Source organism: Coenobita brevimanus, chromosome 28, assembly GCF_032717465.1.
Source record: "Coenobita brevimanus isolate Jiangsu-jjx chromosome 28, ASM3271746v2, whole genome shotgun sequence".
Lineage (NCBI taxonomy): Eukaryota > Metazoa > Arthropoda > Malacostraca > Decapoda > Coenobitidae > Coenobita > Coenobita brevimanus.
Window position 1 is genome coordinate 36,928,012 of NC_136981.1, and position 23,160 is coordinate 36,951,171.

Here is a 23,160-nt window from a genome sequence, read left to right on the forward strand (position 1 = left end):
TACCCACAAAACTTTCAAAACCACAGTTGGAATTTGTTTGACAATAAAGTGTTGAGCCGATTATGAAATGTTTCCACTTCATCTCTGTGGAGTTGGACCCTGGTTTTTCCGCTTTGATGCTTTCCCCCCCTTCCCCCCAAAATGTACATATTTCACACACTTCGTACATAGTCTGATTCGCGTTTCAGTATATTTATATTTTTTCTGTTAATACCGACCATTTGATGCCACATTTTACATTTATTATAAAAACAATAAACCACCATCACCTTTATTACTAATATAACTCAAAAACTAGTATACTTGCTAAATAAATTGGTATGTAAATACACGACGGGAAATCGTCCAGGAGATATAACGTTAGTTCTATTGCCTTGTTATCACATTGGAGCCCAGTGTCCCCAGTACTGGCCCGAACAGGGATTTTTCACATCTTAATAAAGTAGGGAACCCCCAGGTAGGGACCTATGAGCTTCGCAACTATGAGCCGATAGGCGGAGGGCGGTACGCTTAGGACCCTCCCGGAACAGTGCCTCGCCCAGCAACTCTGAGATCCAATGGGTATATAAACGTCTTTCAACTCCCTATCCCTATGAAAAGAGGATGATGAACTGGAGGACAAGAGTAGTATAAGGCAGCCGTCCACTGGGTTCTTGTTCAGATGAGCTTAGGTTTGCAACTGCTACTACTATTAGTTTATTTTAATCCTCACTATATCATACAAGGGGTTATATGCAATTCCAGTAGTAATATCATAGGTTCAGTTCCATGGTCTATCTATCTATCTATTGCCAGACGCCATAATCCCGTAAGGGGTGGCCATTTGACTTTGAGTTAGTTGTTTTACGGGGAGGGGCACTAACCCTCCACCAACCCACTTGTTGACACGTAGGGATCACATGTGGTTTGGTTATATGGTTACCACCCAGCGTTGTAAATGGTTTCTTGGCTTACAGGAGACCATTTGTAATATGTAATAGAATACTTATAGGTGTACTAGGCCCCATGTCAGCACTTTATACAGTCCATGCCCTCCCAACCAAATTTTTTTCATCCACTCCATCAGCATCCTCCTGACTTACCGAGTCACTCATACCAATCCAGACCACTTTCCTTCATGTACACTAAGTCCATGTTGTATAAGAAACTTTTTATATTACTTTATTCACAGTTAAGTACACCATAATTCACAGAAAAATTATCTGTTAATCTTTTGACTGCCAGTCTCTCATCTGAGCAAAATACAAGAATTCTCTGCTCTGCACTGCCTCACCTTCCCATACAGTGTTTTGCTTATCTGATTATTTTACTGTAGTGTAATATTAGCATAAATATTACTTTAGTTATACATTTAGTAGGGATGGGGTTAGTGAATATGGGTTTTGATGCCTTGACTTCTAGGATTTCTCTCGGTTGTACAATGTCCTGTTGTGTTATTGCTGATCAGAATATTCAAATGTACCAGGCACAGCAGGGTTGTTATTGTTGTTGTTGTACTGTTATTCCAGTCCATCTGATTGATTAGACCCATGAACTACAAGCCAGCACCGACCCCTGCAGAATCATCTTGTGCAGTAAATCGATGTTGCTGTGTGGCTCACAGCACTGCATCACAGCGAGGTGTGGGGTATTAGTGTGGAAGCTTGGTTCCTGGGTGAACAGTACATTTGCATCTTCCCATTTAATTAACAGAGGTACCATAGTAGGATCCACATCACCCCAGTGTTCGGTGATATGGTTATTATGCAGCATTATAAATGCCTGAGCTACAAGAACCATTCGGTCTGTCACTCAAATGTCAAGCTACCTGAAGTGGAGGGAAGGGTAGTAAATAGCGACAGGAAGGATATAAACCTGCCCCGGCTCTATCTGATTGGAGTGCTGCAATTACTCACTAAACCACCAGGTGCCACAATTTGGTTATATGGTTACCATCCAGTAAAGTAAATGGTTTCCTGACGTAGAGGAAACCAGTTGGCCTGTCACTCAGCATAGAATTACCCATAGACAGAAGGAAGAGGAAGGAATGAAGGAAAGAGTGACAGAAGAGGAAGGAAGAAAAGAAGGAAGGGAGAGAGGAATGGGCAATAATAATAATAATAATGATGATATCCTTATAAATTTCCTCCACTTATCTCATCCTCTTTGAATAGTCTCACCCACATCAACACTTTGAATGATGAATATAAAAACTCTTAACAGCAGCACTGAGTGGAATGAGGCATTAGGTATATTATTAAATCTATCTATCTATTGCCAGATGCCATAATCCCGTAAGGAGTGGTCATCTGACTCTTGAGTTATTTGTTTTACGGGGAGAGGCACTAACCCTCCACCAACCCACTTGCCGACACATAGGGAGCATATTATTAAAACAAGGAATAATTATAGAGATGTATTTTTGTGCATTTAAGAGTCACAGACAACACTAAGTGACTAGAAGATTAAGTACCAATGAGATAAGCAAGAGAATACAACATGTCAATCAGTCTAAGAAAAAAATGATGTAAAGTCTACTGGTTTTGTATCTGAATGGTGTAGGAAAGCTCTGTGATGTTCCTTATAAAACCCTAAGCAAAACTAGGCTACATTTGAATCTTATATCTGCATACAAAGCATTGTTACTTGGAAGCACTGATACAAAAACCTGGCATATCTTTTCAAAAATCCTTATGTTTTCCCTATAAAATGGAAGCTTGTATAATTTCTCCTACATCCTGAATTTATCGGCTAATTCTTACTGAGATGAAAAACAAAATGACTAACTTGCAAAAAATGTATGGAAATGAAAGACCTTGTAATACTGAGTTAAAGAATCATAGGAAGAGATAAATATATGTCCACTACCACTACACACTGCTGCCTGGGTCTGTATTGTCACATGCTCAGTACTAAGGCATCTAAACTCTTATAAAATATACCTTCAGTCACTCACTATAATAATGGACATCCTATCAGGGCTTAAGCTATGTCATAATAATAATGATAATAATAATAATAATACAGTGCACTCACTAGTTTCGCGAATTATACTTTCGTGACACAAACCTCTGCAAGGAGTCTCGTGATTTTACTGAGAGTTTTGCGAGCCCCGGCGGCAAGTGATTGCAAACACATCTCCTTAGTCACTTATTCACGGACACCACCGCCGTGTTTGTGACGTCATATCCCACAATACTTTGTATTGTTGTGATCTCACACTCACAGGACTTGCTCTCAAGTCTAGTTCGTGTATTGTGTAACATGTTTCATGATTACATAATGAGTGACCACAGGGCTGAGGGTTCAAGGAAGGGCAAAGGTACCTGGAAGTACCATAATGGTGCGAGTAAGAAGAAATATGCTCTAGAAGATAAGCATGGTATACTCAACAATGGTGGCAGGTGGTAACAAACCACTGCTCCCAGCCTTGGAACTCATCTTCTAGCCTCATCAAGCAGTTCAGCCGGTGTGTCAATGTTAGTAAAGTCTTTAGTATTGTGGTTCAGTAATATATGTCTGTTTAACTGTATGTAATTTATGGTAGTGGTATTGTGTCATTAATGGGTAGCTAAAGGGGAATGAGGTGGCAGACCCCAGAACCAATTACCACTCATTATATGTAAAGTATATGCATGAGTTTCGCGATTTTTAGTTTCATGACACGATTGCGGTACCAACTGGGCATGAAACTAGTGAATGCACGGTAGTAGTAGTTGTAGTAGTAGTAATAATAATAATAATAATAATAATAAAGAAAAAAGTACAATACTGGAACAACATTACCATTAAATAATATTACCTCATACAGTACCATAAATTTTGGCAGTATTTAATAATTAGACATAAAACCTAGTACATTTTAAACCAGATCCCCTGCTTAGAAAAAAACTAAGCAAATAAATAAATAAAGTCTCATTTCAAATAAATGTTAATATTATTGTCTGTCAATATTAACTCTTTGTAAAAACTGGCAATCTGGCATCTGCTAAAAAATCATGCCATGTAGTACAAAATTCAGGTATTTATTACAAAATTCTGGTACTTCATAAATTTTGTCCATGAGTACTTAAGGCACTAATTCTAAGCCATATGGTACATTCTAAGATCAGGTTTAAGTGTACATAATATAATTACACTTTCATTACTGTGTGCATTCAGAACTTCTTTTCCCTCATTTTACTGGCAAGAACATCTTATATGGAGCAAAACTGGTAACTATCCTGCTTAAAAACTTAGTATAATTTAACTGAATCACATAAATGCGCAATTAATGTCTGGTAACACAAAAATGCCATCACAAGCACCATAATCGTAAGCTCACTAATCTACAGGAGAGCACCACCAGGCTAGGTAATATCAGGGTGGGAATTTAATTTACTGCCACTACAGCAAGGTAATATTTTGACATTTTTAACTGTGCATGAGTCACCACACACTACCAAGAGAAAACTGTCCAAGAACTGACATAACCAATCAATCAACACAAAAAATATCCAGCTTTTTACTGAAAGATGCTAAAATTCTGTATCAGTAACCAATGTATGACTTTAAGTATCAAATTCTAGATGTTCTGTTTGACTTTAAATAACAAAACCATGATACAGTCTCCTATAAATAAAATAGTTATCTTCTATCTAAAGCCAGATGCCATAGTCAGCAAATTCATGAAATTCAGTGGTGCTCTTCTGCTACATGGAATGAAGATGTGTTTCGTAGAGAGGCATAGAAGGCACGGCAACACAAAGCAAAATACTGGCATAGCACGGCTCTGTAGACAACACAGGGGTTCAACACGACCTACTCCAGGGCAGCATTCATCTCCGCCAACTGAGCCTTCACATCGTCATAACTCGGCAGCTCCTGCAACAAAACACAAATGTCATATTCGAATTGATGTTATGGCAGCCTGAGATCTCAACTAAACAGAGCTGAATATTACTCTCCCAGACTGCTGTAATGACTGAGACTTAAGAAACAATCCTCTCATTTGAGGTGATATTTCCATGATCTTAAAAAATTTCTGTGAGTACAGTAGATGCTAAAATAGCTGCAGCTTCATGTGTGAGGATGATTTAAAATTATGAAAATGCAAAGATGAAGTATGAATTTCTACAATAAGGCAATTTCTAATACTGTACTCTAAATTAATGTATTGGTACTACTGTATCATTACTTAAAATAAGTGATCAGCAAAGGACTAAACTTACTTGACTTAAAAATACAAAAAACATTAGCAAGCAAAAGCAATGACCAAAAGCAGACCAGAGGAAGTGCTACCATGGTGTCGCTGTGGTTAAGATGTGACACCATTCTGTGATCTGGGTCATTCTATAGACACAATCAGAGAAACAACCATCTTCCCAGCTCCGTCTGAAGGAAACTTACAACTGGCAAAATACAATGAAAACCTATCTGCTGTACTTCTTTCACCTTAACTTGGCCCAGATTTTCGTCCCTTTTGCAGCATATTTCACATAGCTCGGGGGCAAAAAAAAAGTCAATACTACATCCCTACATCCTTTAAATAGCTCTTCTTCATGACTAACATCATTTCCTAGTGCTAATCCATCTTTACAACTCAGCATCCAAGATGGTGAGATGACAATTTTAGGCCAAGTTGGAGTAAATAGAGTATAGTGCATGTTTTTGATAGATCAATTTTTCCGCTATGAATTCATCAAGCTTTGGGAAGACGGTTATGTCTCTGTCTGCACATATGGGTACCATAGACAAATATTTCACTTATAATCTGACAAAGCGTTGTTGCTTAAAATGCTTTGATGACAGAAGCATGATGGTGATGTAAAACAGCTTCTGCACTGTAAAAAATAAATGAATTAACGAAAAACGGTCAAGCTGCCAGGGATCAAGCAGCGTGGAAAGCCGCCTTCAGGTGACCAAGCCTTTTATTGATACAAAACGATGATACAAAGCTTCTGACCTACAGTATATTGCTCTGCTAAAGGAGTCTCTCTGTTGCACTAAGTGAAAGAAGTCATATTAAAAATGGATTACAATTATTAAATATTTTTTAAAAAGTCTAACTACCGTACTGTATGATGGTAATTATCAAAATCATAGGTTCCGGAAGAATGAAGAAATTTTTGTATTAAATGACCCATAAAGTTAAATGTCAGCTCTGCAACTGTCTCCCTCTGTCTGTATTTCCTATTGCCTACGATCTCCAGTCTTTCAAATGCAGTGTGTCCAGGCATCTCAAAACAAATGGATCTTGAATCTGACATTTTTATTTATTTGTTTTTTCACTGCTACTTCTCATCCTGCCCTAGGGTGGGAAAGGAGGTCCGGATGATGATGATGATGATGATTTTTTTTGTTTTGTCTTCTTCTTGGAGGGAACAATTTTGCAGGCACCTGGTCTTTGGTTCCTTCTTTCTTGCATTTAAAAAATATATGTATCTATGAGGGCTACCATTCTACAAAGCTTTGTCACTGTACATAATGCATTGTGCTGCTTTAAAATTTCATAATAGATTTTTATTCTAAATCACTGTACAGTGTTTGTATATGGTATTTCCTCTCAGATAAAATACATTACCAGCAACACTTTATATAATATGTATACAGTGTTCAATACTGTGTCTCAATAAGCAGTTCAGTAATACTTCCTAATCCCCTGTTAGCTAGCAGGATGACTTCCTGTGAGTGGCAAATTGTATGGGTTGCCAAATGCCATCACCATGCAGTTTTTCGTTGTGACTAGCGCTGAACAATATTTGCGATAAATATTTTTTGACTGGATGTGACTCAGTACCTAAATAACAGTTGTATCCAAAGAACGGATTAAAGTTAGGATGATACACTGGGTACTCAACAGGGGGTCTACAAATACTTCAATGCTACATGTAAACGTATCTCATAAAGTGTTAGTTTTCCTACACTTTACCTACAATTTCAAAAGATATGCCCTTACTATGAGGATATTACTTACGGTACTGTACTTACAAATCAGTATCTTATATTGTACTAGCTTACAGTTTCAAATTCATGCGCTAGAAAAGTTTTAGATGGAATTTCGTCAGTGGGACTAGTTTAACAGAAGAATGATCAATATTTGTTTATTGTACCACGTAAGTTAGTTGTACAGTACCCACTAAAACATGCAGATTTGCTTCCCAGTAACAACTACCACTGAAAGACACCATATGCAGGTGCTTCAGCTTCATGCATTAGTATACCATATGTCTTGAGCCATTTGATAAAGTTCTGTAATATCTCATTCAGGAATAAAATAATACCCTCTTTGTAAAGCTTCAATGATAATATGTTACTTTATGACTTTCAAACTTATGAGCATTTCAGACAACTCCATCAAAATGGCAGAAGAACTTTGTAAAAATGTTGATATAGTGTATAAAAAGTGCCATGTAGTGTTCACTGCTGTGGCTGCAATGAAGTGTTGTTGCAATACTGTAAATGTGTTGTGATGACAGTGCTGCAATACAGTGACAATGTTTGTAAAAATGTTTGTAATATATGAACATTTGTGTACTGTAATGAACAGCTGCATTATATAATCACACTACTGTATAATGCACAAACATCACTATGCACACTATATAATAAACATATAATCAAATCAAATGATGTGGTCACTACTCATCATGAGATGTTAAATAAATCAAGATACAAACATTGAAGTTAGAGTACGGTACTGAAACCATAAATATTAAGATTACTGTAAATGGCAATCAAAATCATCACATCATTCCGCATGCACTACTGAATACTGATTAATGGAGAGGGAAAGAAAATCAATGTCAAAATTATTTCCAATCTTAAACACACACACATAACACTCCTTGTTCTTTCCTATTACTATCACCGTGTATACCTGTCATGAACATATCCTACTGTCTATGTCATTCTTATTTCAATCTTGCTTCTTTGAATCATCCTAATCCACTTACCAAACCAGACCTAGTAAATGTTGCATACTCCGGATCATTTACCTTCAGAGTGTGGGAATATTAGACCAAAACTAACACACACACCACACCACACCACATACACCATCATGCAACACTGACTACACTACCATGCACATCACACACTGACTGACTCACAACCACATCTGCAGACCACACCATCACATGTCACTGTTGCTGTAACTCACTGTGTTTATGCAGAGGAACACATTGCTTTACGGTACATCATTCTGGATCTGTAGCTGCTAATTTTAACAGTTTTGCGTGTTAAATTGCAGTGCTATTAATTGGATGCTTAATTGGGACACTAGTTATTATAGGATGGATTAGTAATTTGTATCACAGTCATATTCAGGAAGCTAAGTAGAACTGGCACAAAAATGGGTAAAAAATTCTCGTATCTTAGGCATCCCAGCCCCCAAAAGGTCAAATAAAGTTTCATTTCCAATCTACTGATATGGTGTGTAAAATTAAGTACTGTGTATATGGGCTGGAGGTAGGTGGTGGTGACCATCATCCACTCACTTGATGTAGTGCTGCCTACTTCTTCCTTTGCCTTCATCATTCATCTTCTGTGTCTGCCCTCCTCTCTTCTGATTTCTCCCATCTTTCCTGTCACTTTTTATTACTTTTTTTTCCTTTTCTGATGACTTTACATTGAGTGACAAAGCCTAATGGTTTCCTGTAAGCCAGGAAACCATTTACAGCGCTGGTTGGTAACCATATAACTGACCCATACGCGTTCCCTCTGTGTCAAAAAGTGGGTTGGCGAAGGGTTAGTGCCCCTCCCCGTAAAACAACAAACTCAAAGATAAATGGCCACCCCTTATGGGATTATGGCGTCTGACTGTAGACAGATAGTATACAAGGTCTAACCTAATCAAGCTAATCTACTGTGTGTCATCTCACTCATCCCATCTTCTATAAAGAACAAAGTGGAGTAAGTGGCCAGGCTCAAAACCAGTAGTGAATTTCTATGTCTATCTATAGCCAGATGCCATGAATTTCTAAAAGACTTATTACTCCCAAAGAGCAATACGATGTGAACTAATGAATTTTACAACAAGCATAAAGGATTAAATACATTATATAAACAGCTAGTCTATATCAAATTATCTACATCACTCTATATTAATTTCTGTCATGGCTATCTTGGCAGGAGTTCCACAGAGATGGCAAGCTGCTGGAGGTGATGATGATGATGATAATGATGAATGAAAAAAGAGAACTTGATCCCTGTCTCTCTTTGTGTACTGTTTATCAAAATACTGAATCATCCTTCCACAGCTTTGTAGTCATTATATACTGCACTATTTGTGTTTAATACCATCTTTTTGGGAAATGAAATGAATTTCACACTGTAGTCTGTGTTCCCTACATGTCAAGAAGTGGGTTGGCAGAGTGTTAGTGCCCCTCCTCATAAAACAACTAAGTCAAATGGCCACCCTTATTGGGATTAAGGTGTCTGGCTATAGACAGAGAGGTAGACGTGAATAATTTCTTCAATAAACTACACATTTCACACACTGCAAAACCCCTTTTCCTTCACTGAGAGGTTGAGAAGGTACTCTCATGAAGATGACTGTATACCTTTTTATTCCCACTGTGCACACAAGTTGCAAAGATGCTTGGAAATTTTTTTAATACAGCTAATGCAGAGAAGGAAGAGGTTATGCTAGAAATATCTGTTTTACGGTACACCTGTATGGTATTTGAAACTCTCCCCTAAGTTTTAACATTTTCACCCCACACTAGCAACACTCCTACTGTTCTACTAGGCCTACCTCACAATTTTCCATGACTACCTATTTTAGAAACACTACGGTCAGTCCTCACTCCTTTGTCAGAGGTGAGCCATTGGTGAAGCAGCAACTTTGGCTACTCAAGTGGGGCACTTGCTGAAGATGCCTTTGTGGTGTCCTAATAGAGGCTGTGTGATAATGATTATTTTCCACTTCTCTACAAAATACAACAACTTTAGGAATAACACTACACCTGAATGGGATTAATACTGAGTGTTTAGCATCCCTCTAGCCTCCTAGCACTAAAAACCAACGTACTGTGCCACCTCCTCTTTCATGACCGTGATGAGTGAAATTCACAAAATAATGTCTACCTATCTATAATGCAATTACCCAATAACAGAGGCTCCCATGTGTGCAAAATTCCCAACTTACAGATGGGTAATTTTGTGCACACACTACAAAAACCATCACTTGAAGTACGGGAAAAATTCGACTTAATGCTGTCTGAAAACGAGGTTGAAATCATAAATCAACCAATTTATGATAATCATGGCAACTAACCAAACTTGCTAATGATACCTGATGAAAACCCTGGATACAATTAATGACAAATTCATGGTAAGAAGAGATGGACTTGACAAAAAAAATGTGTAGAATGTACAGGCCATATAAAGGACCGCAAAAAACAAAAAAAATGGTGGTCAGCACACACGCATGCTCTTGTGATACTACAGTAAGCCTCGTCTTTAGTGCTAATTGACTTTGCTAACTCCATTTTTTTTCACAAGTGGGTAAACCATCACAAGGCTAGTGTTTATTTGAGGGTAAATTAACATAATGTATGGCTGAATAATCTCCAAGAAGATGGTAATGTCAGTGATGTTCTGATGCATTACATAGATTTTCATCCATCTATCTATCTACTGCCAGACGCCATAATCCCGTAAAGGGTGGCCATTTGACACTGAGTTAGTTGTTTTACAGGGAGGGGCACCAACTCTCCACCAACCCACTTGTTGACATGTAGGGAGCATGAAGTAGTTAAATTATGACGGTTGGAGCCATTTTTTAAATTATGACAGTGGGAGCCATTTTTTAAGGGGTTTTACTACTTCATGGCAATTTGTTTCTCGTGGGTGTCCATGTGATGCAAAATCCACAAAGAAGGCTTACTCTACTCTGTGAATCAGACCAGGCTGAGCAGTACGAGTGCTGCTTGTTCAAAAACTTTAAAATTCTAAGGAAAGTTTCAAATCTGTTATACAGCATAATGAAGCACAGCACCTTCCTCCTCAACTTCAACTCCATCATGACAAATCCCTGAACATTACTGACGTGTGTGCAGTGGAATGCATATGTATACACCCTTTTCCATTTTCTGAATCCCCTCAAAATTCTAACATAGTGCAAATAAACTATTATGTAGCAAACTGCTGGAATAATATACTGTGTGTGTATGTGTGAAACAAAGATAAATGTAATTCAAGATGGCCACTTCATAAGTTAAGTAATTCTTAAGCCTGTTGTTAATATTGTAGACTTGATTTAATCCTGAAGCCCCTGGAGATATCAACTGTTGAAAATCTGTTGACATAAACTACTGTTCCTTTAATAAATGTAACGTAACACCAACAGCAGAGATGTACACTGTGCAGTAAGTGAACAGTGTACCCACAGCTTAAATTCAAATAACTTCCGAAACATGACTGCTGTGTTACTCAACCAGCAAAAGGGAAAGGCTGAAGTGTGACGGGTTAGTGGGCTTCAAGCTTTAGAGTTCATCTGTCTTACTTCATAATCATTGGCAACAGCAACAATTAGAATTTTCTTTCTTATCGGGTTCGTCCTTAGCATGAGTCTTGGCCGCAGTGCTATGGTTTTTAGTTTTTTCTATCTTTTGAGCGGTCACGTCACGGCTGGGAAGCTGCTGCAACAACCACCAAGTTAGTCACCAAATCTAGTAGAATTAACAGTTCAGTGAGTTGCTATTTGACTAACACTACCAAAATCGCAAAAAAAAAGCTGCACCTGTTTTTCAATAATAATACCTTCTCAGGCCAGGTGGAGTTAAAAGAATCTGTGCTTTGAGTAAAAAAATCACTATAAATTATGCTTCCATTAGGTATGTAAAGCATGTGATATAAATTAGTCAAATAGGTCTTGAGGTAGTAAGGTTTCCACCACATTAACACCATACTGGATATTTTAAAAGATGATGTATTACAAAAAATGTATGCCCAAAATATCACTCATTCTTGCCAGCATTCTTCTGTACCGAGTAGAAAAATAGAATCTTTCCAGCCTAAACCATATCATTGCCAGTGGGATCATCGGAGCCAGACCTACTTGAAGCAATACAAGTGCCTCAATGCAAACATGCACTACAGGCAGAGCGGTGGGTGATTTTAGGCTACTAAGCAAATACCACCTAGTAAAACACACGCACATCACAGTACGGCAAGCTGACTAATCCACCTTCTGGAAGAGATAAGCAGATATATACATTTTAATACACGGCACTCTGTATGCTGAAAGTTTTTAAAATATTAATAAGGGTGCATAGACATGTAAAAAGAGATAAGCATATATACTGACTTTAAAACACTGCCCTTTGCATTTTATAAGTTTTTAGAAATTAATAAGGGTGCATAGATGTCTGAAAAAGATAAGCAATATTCAGATTTTAATAGACTGCACTGTGCACTTTGTAAGTCTTTAAATATTAATAAAGGTGCATAGGCCTCTGAAAAAGTGAAATATTTAACAAAGGCATAAGAGAAAATAATAATGCAAGTTACCTGGAAGTGAGGTTAATGTTCAGCAAGCACAGAAAGTTATGGAACTGCTACATATAGAATAAATAGCTTTAGTTCACAGGAATAATTACTGTATAAATTTTACATCAATACTGCCCTCCATTAACCCCTTCTGTCCAACTACATTTAAAGTGTCCTACTGCTGCTACGAGACATTTTAATTTGGTTTATGACAGCCCCTTAGGAGAGATATTAATGAGGGCAACATTTAACATCTCCAATGTGAATGGTTTCCTCAAATTTGGGTAGAACAGTGTGACAGAGCAAAAGCTGTGTTGTTGCTATACCCTGGGTCTGTCTGTGACCAACTGTCCATGTGGCCGTCCTACATATACCGTGTAGGGATCTGGCACCTCCATGTGGTAGACAGTGATGCACCAGGGTGAGACCAAGAGCCTTCCCAAAGTGATGTGCTGGGAAATATGAGGAGGTCTGGTTCCTGGGTGGATGCCACAACTGCTCCACCCAGGTGCACACCACTACCATCATGTGTTGGCTTCTCATCAGTACCAAGAGCAGAGGAAAACCAAAATATGTCACTGGACTGAAGGGGTTAACTACCATGTCACTACATTACTGCACTGTGCTTACTACAGTAACAAGCAGCTCACTGGCTGTAGTACAGTACATACACATATAAAACTTCAAAGATGCTTGTAATACATTGAAAACAGGCAGTAAAAAGCTTTAAAATATACTTCATACATCTCATCCCCTATATTAGTTAGTATTACAGATTCACAGAGCAGATCCATAACTCATAAGTGAAGCCTCCATCATGAAGAAGACATTATTCTTTGTGCTGACTGGATTTTTGCTCACATGCAATTCATTTAAAAGCATCAACACTATCATAAGAATTACAAGCTTTTGCTGCCTTTGGAAATTTGGGCCGGTGGATGTTTTGGAAGGGCTAATTCAAGATATTAAAGACTGTCTAGATAAAAATGAAAATAAGGCCAGTGAAGATAAAAACACAAGTACACCCACAGTATACGTGATACCGAAAATAACAAGGCACAAAGACACACACCCTCTATAACTCTTTCTTAAATGATTCCTATAAAACATTACCTTGACCAGAACATCAGCACAGGCAGAGATGAAAACTAATTGCCTAACTGGTGTCTAAAACTGCCACCTAAAAACATAATAATCACAGAAGAGTACAAGTGTATTTTAATGTTGTTTGAGGGAAGCTAAGTCATGTTTATCTTAACAGCTACTGGCAATCCACAAGTGATTTATATATAGTAATTCATGTGCTTCCTGCAATAATGTGTCCTGTACTGCATTAACTGCCTTGTGCTCTACAGATATTGCAGTAGCATAGTACACTGTCTACTGCTCTTCTGAACTCTGCCCTCATACCGCTTTCCATTATGGTGAACGTGTAGCACCCATCTACTTGCACATTCTCATCCAACTTCTGTCCAGCCCTCTAATGCAAGAGTTCAATGATATTCTTAGCCGTTTATATATACAAATAGCCAACACTGCAACATACATCCCAATTTTGCCTTTCCCTCTTCCTACAACCTCCAGTCTACACCCCTTAACTGGAGAGACCTTGATTGGGATGTTCTTGAGTGAGATCTGCAGGTTTTCAGCTTGATACAGTATTGGAATTCATTTAAAAACACTGGCATCTCTTTCTGTACATAGCAGTAGTGGTAGTTGTAGCCCCAGATTGATCTTAAAAGTGAACCCAGTGGACTGCAGGCTTATGTCCTCCTCCTGCAGTCAACCATCCTCCTTTTGGGGGATAAGGAGAGAGCTAAGGGACATTTGTATAACGAGGCAGTGGATCAATCTGGTTATATCAGTGCCACCACATGAAGGCATCCCTCTTCAGCACCTTTCTGTACATGCATTACACTAGTTCACAATTTACACTAGTTCGAAATGTTGTTATGACGGTGGTACACTAACCTGCCAGAGGTCTGGGTTCCAAGCAGGGAAGATGCTGGTGAAGGCAACTGGTTCCTGGCCCTGGTTCACACGCACAATCACCGTTGAGTCCAGCGTGCGTTCCGTTGGGTCGGTCTTGATGTACGTCTGATGGCAATGCACACACATTTTACGCTTTCATCTTTTTAACACACAAACATCATTTATTTTATTTTTCATGTGGACAGCATGAAGAGTGAGAGACTAATGTGGACAGTGCCTGTGAGTGAGGTGGAGGGGGAGAAGAAGTAGGGTGGAGACTGAGGATGAGATGGAGGGATGGAGTGGAGAGGTATTTGAGAGATGGGGGGAGGGCAGCATAATGGCAGGGGACAGGTAGACATGGAGGTGATTTGTTTGTGGTCACCCCTTATGGGATTAAGGCATCTGGCTATAGACAGATAGACTGATCTTTTTCAATTTACAGTACTTCTTGATATACTGTAATTAATCTGTTTGCTTTATAACGAATCTGAAAAAGCTACATACACTGATCTGGAACTTGAGAAAGCCAAACATACTTATCTGTAACTGAAAAAGCAAAACACATATATCTGTACCCTGAAAAAGCTAAACCACTTAAATGGAATCCGACAAGGTTAAACAAACTTAAATGGCAACGTAAGTTTATGCTAACATCTTCTGTGAGCACATCATCAATTTACGGTACATTTTCTGTTGCTAAGTTTCCACCTGTATTCTTGTACTTAACCCTTTCAATATGGTGATTTATTTATTTATTTATTTATCTGTGCTACTTCACATGATTTAAACCCTTAATTCCTAATCACTTCAATAAATGCACTGAGAGTTTTATGCTAAATATCACATCAATTGAGCAGGGCCTGTAAAAAAACTGCAGAGTGCTTCCTCCGCCACGATTTTGACGTACATGGCTTCAGGCCAATAAGAACTCACCCCTGAGGTGGCAGGAGGGGGGATCAGACCGACCCAGGCGGTGGGGGGCATCCCCCCTCTAGGCCACCTCCGTGCCACCCTCAACCCCATTCCCTCACTCCCTCCTTGTCCCTCATCACCTTCCCACCCCTCCACACACCTGCAACTCTCCTCCCACCACCACCACCTGTGTCCCTTCCCACCCACTCTCAGACCTCTTCCCATCCTGCTAGCCTTGTGTCCCCCCCCAACCCCACCCCAGCCCTCCCTCCTTGTCCCTCACTACCCTCCCACCCCCTAAAGACCCCTGAGAGGTATCAGGCCGCCAAGATGTTACAGAACACACTGAAGTGCTTTCTTTTCATGTGAAAAGTTGGTTATTTTTCCAATCCCCATACCAATAGGCCTACTCCCCACAGCCTACTTTATCTCCCCACAGCCTAGTAATCTCCCCACACCTACATACACCTGTTTTCATGGTTGGTGTGGCAAAACACTTTGAAATGACCTGTTTCAATAGGAAAAATTGATAGTTATCAAAATTTTCATATTTTAGATTGTTTTCGAGGAGTAACTATTATAAACTTTTTTTAACTTTGACATGCGATTGTGTGGTAACCATTAGGCCTACAGGGGTGCAGATTGCATTGTCAGGTGTGTAAATTCTTCCTCTTTAGCCAGAACACAATCAATTTGCCCTTGGTGAAAGTTGCCCAAACCTCCCTGATTTGCAGCTGGGGGAGGGGGGGGGGGACCCACCTGAAATAATTGCAGTCTCAAAGGGTTAACTAAGAAATTTTGTAAAGAAGAAGTTAGTGAAAGTTGTATCTCCTCTAGTTCAAAAATTATCTCCTAAACTATATAAATTAATCTGGAGAAAGCTAGAAAAAATATCTGAGATGTCCTTGAAGTAAGAGTCAGAATTCCAGGGGCTTAAATAATGAGTGAATAAGAGTGTGGCCCATCCCTCTACCAGGTCTTTTTCTTGTTCTCTGGACACTACCTCACCCTACCCTTAGGTAGAGAAAGAGGTCAGAATAATGAATAAATATGAATGAATGAATGAATGAATGAATAAATGTATGACTGTATGAATCAAGGAATGAATGACTGAATGAATGAATATGAATGAATGAATGTATGAAAGACTGACTGTTGACTGAATGTATGTATATACGTATGAAGGAATGTATGTATGAATGAATGCATGTCCTTGTGTTGCAGGGGTTAAAAGCACAAGCACTTACCTCTGCCATGGTAAATGCTTTCTCCTTCTCCTGGTCGTCTGAACCCTGTCCCACCCACACATACACCTCATCACCAGAGTCCAGCACCATCACGTCATCCTCATTCAGGTCCTGTCATAAGGGGAAGGAGAAAAAAAAATAACATACTGACAGGATTATACATCTTTTCTTCTTTTCTGATACTGATTTAGGCTCCACATCCCAACACCTGTATAGAACACAGTACTGTAATGAGTTCTCACCAGGTGCATAGCCAGAATCTTGCACAATTTGCATTCAAGGTACCAAGCATACAGTACTGGGGCTGTGCCTAGAATTAAACTTCAGAAATACATTTATACTTCAAATATTAGGGTACAGTCCATTCACTTAATACGTGAGAATCTGGGCAGTAGAAGACCTCGCTCTCTAGAAATTTCGTGCTTTACAAATAACATACCTTAAGGGGAAAATTCTAATTGGTGGGGTGGCCGCCTCAAAAGTCACCCCTTTGGCCCCTAGTCTGACATTTTGCCTATGCATTATGAGACATTAAACACATGTACACAATGTATAAATCACACAATAGTCCCTTACCTTAAAATCTATGCAGGACAGGCTTAGCTGACTTGAAGAGATGGGGTTCCCGCGGCAGGGTGGGGCAGTTACGGTGCCCCAGCCCCAGCACCCTAAACAATGACTGACCCCATCACACCAACACCACCACCAACATGCTCCACATCAGTCTTGAACCACCCAAAGTCCATGGCAGACACAACAGATGCACCATTGTCGGCATCCTCAGCTGAAGTTGGGGGCACTGGATCTTTTCCTTGTTGTGATGGAGTACAGGTGGTGCTCAGAGTCTGATGCCTTTGGTGTACTTCCTTGGCATGCCTGTCTCAGTAGTAATGGAGGCTGTTTTCTATGGCATCCAGAACCTCTTGAGCTCTCGCTTTACAGTTTTCGTTCATTGTCACTTGATCTTTAAATTCGTCAAAGGCTGCGAGGATTCTGCTTATGTTTCGGATCAGTAGATCTTCACTATCCATGGCTATGGCTTGTGACGGTATGACCCATGCCGCATCACTTCCTCGCACACTCTACAAGAGTAAATCACCCTCAGCAGCACAACACTGGATTAGGCTCACTTTGCGGCCTTGATTTCGTGTTTTCAAAACCAACTCACACACTACTGATTATTTGATCTTTTCACACCCCTGTTGCACTCTTGGCATTTAGCATCGTAGAAACTTTCATATTAAGCAAATGGACTATATTTCATGATCCCAGTGTTCCTACTGCCTATGACCTCCAGTCTTTCAAATGCAGTGTGTACAAGCATCTCAAAATGAACAGATCTTGAATTTGGCACTCTGTTAACTTATTTTTGTTTTTTCTTGAGGGGAACAATCTTGCAGGCTTCTGGCCTTTGGTTCCTTCTTCCATGCATTAAGGAAAAAAAAAAAAAAAAAAGTGGCAGGTTTTAAAATTAAACCCTCCACTACTGACCCTGAGGATCTAATGCCTGAAATAGCCCTTTCATGTAGTTCCTCTTTCCACCTACACACTCATGGATCTGTGTACCATTTCTGTCACTGAAGCTCAATTGTATATGTCTGTGGGGCTGGTCATTGTCTCATGTTTCCCACCGTCCATACTGAATACAGGTTGGGGTTGTCTCACTCTGGACTGATGTGATGGTATTAGTGGTGGTGTTTTTATGACATGTTGGTGGGTCTTGAGGAAGATCAGTAAAGTCTGTGTTAATGAAACTGGGATCATCAAACTGTTTCCTGATCCAGCCTGGGATTAAACTTGCATAATTTCAAACACAAGACGACCTCTCTTAACACTCATCTGTCACCTCCCCCTTTGATGACAAAATTAACAGACTCGTCTCATTTTGTTTCGTTTATAAAAGCTCCAACACGCTTGCATGTGTTGGCCTTGGTCACCTAATGGCAGCTCTCCATGATGCTTGATCTCTGGCAGCCTCCCTATTCAGTTTCTTATCCCTGAGGTCACACTTTATGACCAAGTCCCAGGTCTTTTTTAGTCTGCCTCTCGCAACCCTACCCCCAACATTACTACTTCTCACCTTCTGCACTCTACTGTCATCCCCCATTCTCTACACATGCCCAAACCATATCAATCAACCTCTTCTCATCACAACACCAATACACTCCAGTCCCATCCTTTCTCTCAATTCTTCCATCATAAACCTAGCCCCCCCAGACCACATTCATGGACACACTGCACATCCACCTAATCATTGTCTTTTCTGTACATTTGAGCCTGTGAATATCCTCTTCCTTTACTGCCCAGGTCTCACTACCATACCAACTAATAAAATAAAAAGACCCTATGGCTAAAATACTGACCTCCTGAGCGAAGTGTGAGATCTCGTTGACCCTAAGGCAGCCGGCAGGAGAGATGGAGCAGTGGAACAGGCGAGGGTAGAGAAGTGGGCGGTCCAGGTCACGGCTGGTCTGGTACTCACCCTGGCCTCCCACACTGCTCCAGAAGTCATCGTCCTCCTCACCCTCATTCACAGTCTGATGGCCAGGAGATCAAACAGTTAATTGCTGGAGATGATAATTAAGTTGATTATTAACACACTGAGGTGGTTTTGCCACGTGGTGAGGATGGAGAGCGAGAGACTAATGAGGAGAGTGTTTGTGAGTGAAGTAAAAGGGGGGAGGAGGAGGAGGAGACCAAGGATAAGATGAAGGGATGGACAGCTATATGAGAGAGGGAGGTGTGAACTAGGGGGAGGGCAGTGAAATAGTAGGGGACAGGGTGACATGGAGGCAGCAATTTGTTTGTAGCCACCCCTTAAGGGACTGAGGCATCTGGCAAGAGACAGATAGACAATTAAGTCAACTCCTATATTCAAACCAGAGAAACTGAAAGCTTGCCGACTCATTACACTACAAATTAATGATGCTCACAGACTAAAGTGTTCTTTACTATACTCTTCTTACCTTAACCTGGCCTACACTTTAAATTTTGCAGTTTATTTCACATGCCTAAGTGGTAGGAAAAGGCAGTACTGCTACTCCACATCCTTTCCACAGCACTTCTTCATGACTAGCTTCATATTTCAGTGTTGATGTACTGTTACCACTCAGCATTCATGATGGAGATAGGGCAATTTTAGGCCAAGTTAGAGTAAAAGCAGTGAAAAATATTAATTAATCTAAGTATACCCTTCTATCACCCAATTCTTCGCTGGCCCATCAGGAACATGGAGGTCTTGAGCCAGGCTACTCATTGTACACATTAAAGGCAATAAATGACCACTCGCTTGTCCTGAGTGGCATTATGCATGGCTTTAACCTGACCACCCTCTGGATATTAACTTTTATGGGACAAATCTGCTAATAACAAACAGATAAATACAGGTATTGAGGGGGAGCCTACATGTGGTGGCACTGTGCATCCTGGGTGGAGTGCTGCAGTGTCCACCTGGGAACCAAGCTTTCTCATATTTCCCTGCATCTGGTAAGGCACAGTATACAACAAAGGGACACCAAATTCCTACACGGTTTATGTACTGTACTGTACCTGTAGGTCGGTCCCACAGAAGCAGTTGCTTACCTGTGGTTGACAGGTCTGCTTGGCCAGACAGACTGAGGTTAAAGAACAACAACAACAAAATGATAATTATGGATTAGCTGCCAATATACCACTTGTTTCTTACACTTGAGTATGAATTACTGAAGCTTACCATATCACTGAATCACAAAAATCAATAGAGTATTCCAGTAACAATTAATAAAGATAACTGAATAAAGCATTCATAACTGCAATGTCACCTTATAACTATAGCATTTTTTTTTTTTTTTTGGTTACATTTTTTTGGTTACATTTATAAGGTGCAATGTGGAAAATCACCTCCACCAGATGATAAATTACAAAAAAAAGAAAAAATAAACCATCTGTCTATCTATCTACCTATTTTTCTATCATTCATTCATTCATCATCTAATCCTGTGTTACCCCATGAGGGGCGCAGGAGTCCGGGGCTTGGCAAGTAGATGAGAGTGACCAGCCTCACTCATCTCTGTGTGGCATTACGCAAGCAATAAACCCCAACCACCCCTTGGATACAGGCTAGATCCAATTGGAGCACCTTTATTACCGACTAAACTACCAGGCGCCATAATTTGGTTATATGGTTACCACCCAACGTAGTAACTTGTTTCCTGTATCACTCACTGTACAGTCACCCATAGGCAGGAAAAAGAGGAAAGAATGAAGGAAAGAAAGACAGAAGGGGGAGTGTACAGTCGCACGTAGGCAGAAGGAAGAGGAAAGAATGAAGGAAAGAAAGAAAGAGGATAGAAGGAAAGAAGGATGAAGGAGAGGAAAGGGCAGACACCAGAGTGCAGCACTACATCGAGTAAGTGGATGGTGAGCAACCCCACCTACCATAAATAATAATAATAATAATAATAATCAGGTTTTTCATTTCTCCAAAGACACAGGGCATCACAACTCACCACCAGTTCATGGCCGGGCGACACCAACTCCACCACATTTGAGCCCATGGCCTTCTCCTCCTCACTGGCACCCTGAAACAATGTCCTGTATTAATTTATTGTACAGGTATAAATAAAGTGGCTTTAGTTCAGTGCCAGCTGTACAAGACACAACACAAATCATCACCAAGGGACTGCAAGGAGCATTTGAAAATTTAAAGTATTATTTACAAACAATGCTGCTTCTGTACTGGATATTACAATAAAGGTAGTCAGAATTGTTGGTACTCAGTCATACATAGAAATATTAGTTAATATCTAGTATCATTATGTATAAAAAAGTTACCAGCCAATCCAAAATCAGCCTCTTTGAAGTGTAAGGACCTGAGGATGTGCTACTCCTATCCAGATCATTTAAAGACTGGAGACCAACCCAGGACACAAAATATCACTCCTGGATAACTCTGAACACACATACACACACACACACACACACACACAAAGTCAAAGGACAATTAGGCTAATGTTGTTAATATATTTTCTGTGATAAATTACAACACAGAGACACTAATTTCATAACAACTTTACTTGAACACACAGGTCAGAAAATATCTAGGATTCTCTCTCTCACACATACACACACACAAGAAACTAATAGCCAGTCCCACATTATCCTTTTTGAGGTTCAGGGTCCCACACCTATGCTACTGTAGTCCATAATGCTTAAGGGCAGATGACCAGCCTACATTCCTTGGTGGTATTAAGTAAAAAACCTATCCTTAACTTTTGGGGACTGAATCTACTGGAATTATTGAACTGTATGATGTTCTGACAAATACACGAACTTCAAGAATTACTATATAAGTATACGTGTACCTGCTCTGCCATTTGTACTGTTTATATAGGGTCCAACATGTTTGCATGCATTGGTCTTGGTCACCTAATGGCATGTCTCCAAAATGCTTGATCTCTGGCAGCCTCCCAGTTCAGTCTCTTTTCCCTGTCCTATTCTGCCCTGTATAAGTGATAATAATCCTATAAAATCTATTTATCTATCTATCTACTGCAAGATGCCCCAATCCCATAAGGGGTGACCACAAACAAACTGCCTCCACACTGCCCGGACCAATGCCACTTCGCTGCCTTGCTCCCAGCTTACACCCCCCTCTCTCATATACCTCTCCACTCCATCCCTCCACCTCATCCTCAGTCTCCTCCTCCCTCTCCCCCCCCCTCCACAAAATCCTACAAAATACAAAATGAAATAACTCTTTACCACCACTAATAACACAGTAAATACCATACACCAAATGCCCACCTTGCCAATCCAGAGGTAAGTCTTGCTGGGCGTCTCCAGAACAAAGACGTCATCAGAGTTAAGAGAGCCAGCCACCTCCGGCACCTGCACTGCTCGGGTGTCAAAGTCGCAGGTTCCGCGCACCTGATGAACACAATGATTTATCTGAGTCCTTACTAATAATTTTTGTTCACCCTCTCACTGTTAGAAGAACTTCAGTAGAACACGGGAGTCTGTTCCAGCTAACACATTATTTTTCTTCACCTGAGTCATAAGAACCTGAAAGACCTAATAATGTACTTTCTTTCCTTTCACTTTATTTCCAGCCAACAACAGCTTATTTTATTTGCCTAGATTTCTAATTCAGTTAACACCAGATGACTTTATTCATTTAAATGTGAGTTGCTGGAGCCTGAGACAGTTATTATGCAAAAACCAACCAACCGACGTTAAGTTTATTTCTTTATATATGTGTTGACAAAACGAGAGAGTGAAAAAAGTTACAGGATGTCTTTTTAGCTTAATATATACTGACTTTATCTACCAAAATAAATTACAAGTAGACAATGTTACACCCTCCACTATGATGGTGCATTTTAAATTATGTTCTTGCTGTTTCCATACAATATTGCACAACTGGGAGCCCTTTCATCCACGAGAGGTTAGTTAAAGCCTTCATTAAATGCTTCACTATTCCAGGACTCTCCCAAGCTTATTAGAACTGTCTGGAAATGGCTACAATCTAACAAAAATTACATTCTTAGCTTGGAAGGGTTAACTCCAATAACACTAACTTGGAATGACATTTCTG

At 39.8% G+C, this 23,160-nt stretch overlaps 1 protein-coding gene across 5 annotated transcripts in view; it reads right to left on the reverse strand.

The window, feature by feature from the left end:
- Window positions 1–2,382: 2,382 nt before the first annotated feature.
- Window positions 2,383–23,160, reverse strand: part of Gel (Gelsolin) — a 129,638-nt gene continuing 108,860 nt past the window's right edge. Inside the window, exons 15-21 of one of the 5 annotated variants that reach the window (XM_080268633.1) lie at window positions 22,371–22,493; window positions 21,074–21,145; window positions 18,950–19,123; window positions 16,587–16,697; window positions 14,425–14,550; window positions 11,468–11,600; window positions 2,383–4,842 (exon numbers count right to left, since the gene is read on the reverse strand). In XM_080268633.1, coding sequence (XP_080124759.1) covers window positions 11,475–11,600; window positions 14,425–14,550; window positions 16,587–16,697; window positions 18,950–19,123; window positions 21,074–21,145; window positions 22,371–22,493 — 732 coding nt within the window. In that variant the 3' untranslated portion in view covers window positions 2,383–4,842; window positions 11,468–11,474. Of the gene's footprint in view, window positions 4,843–11,467; window positions 11,634–12,151; window positions 12,205–14,418; window positions 14,551–16,586; window positions 16,698–18,949; window positions 19,124–21,073; window positions 21,146–22,370; window positions 22,494–23,160 lie in introns of those variants that run through there. The other 4 variants (XM_080268634.1, XM_080268636.1, XM_080268635.1 and 1 more) reach the window with 4 other exon arrangements.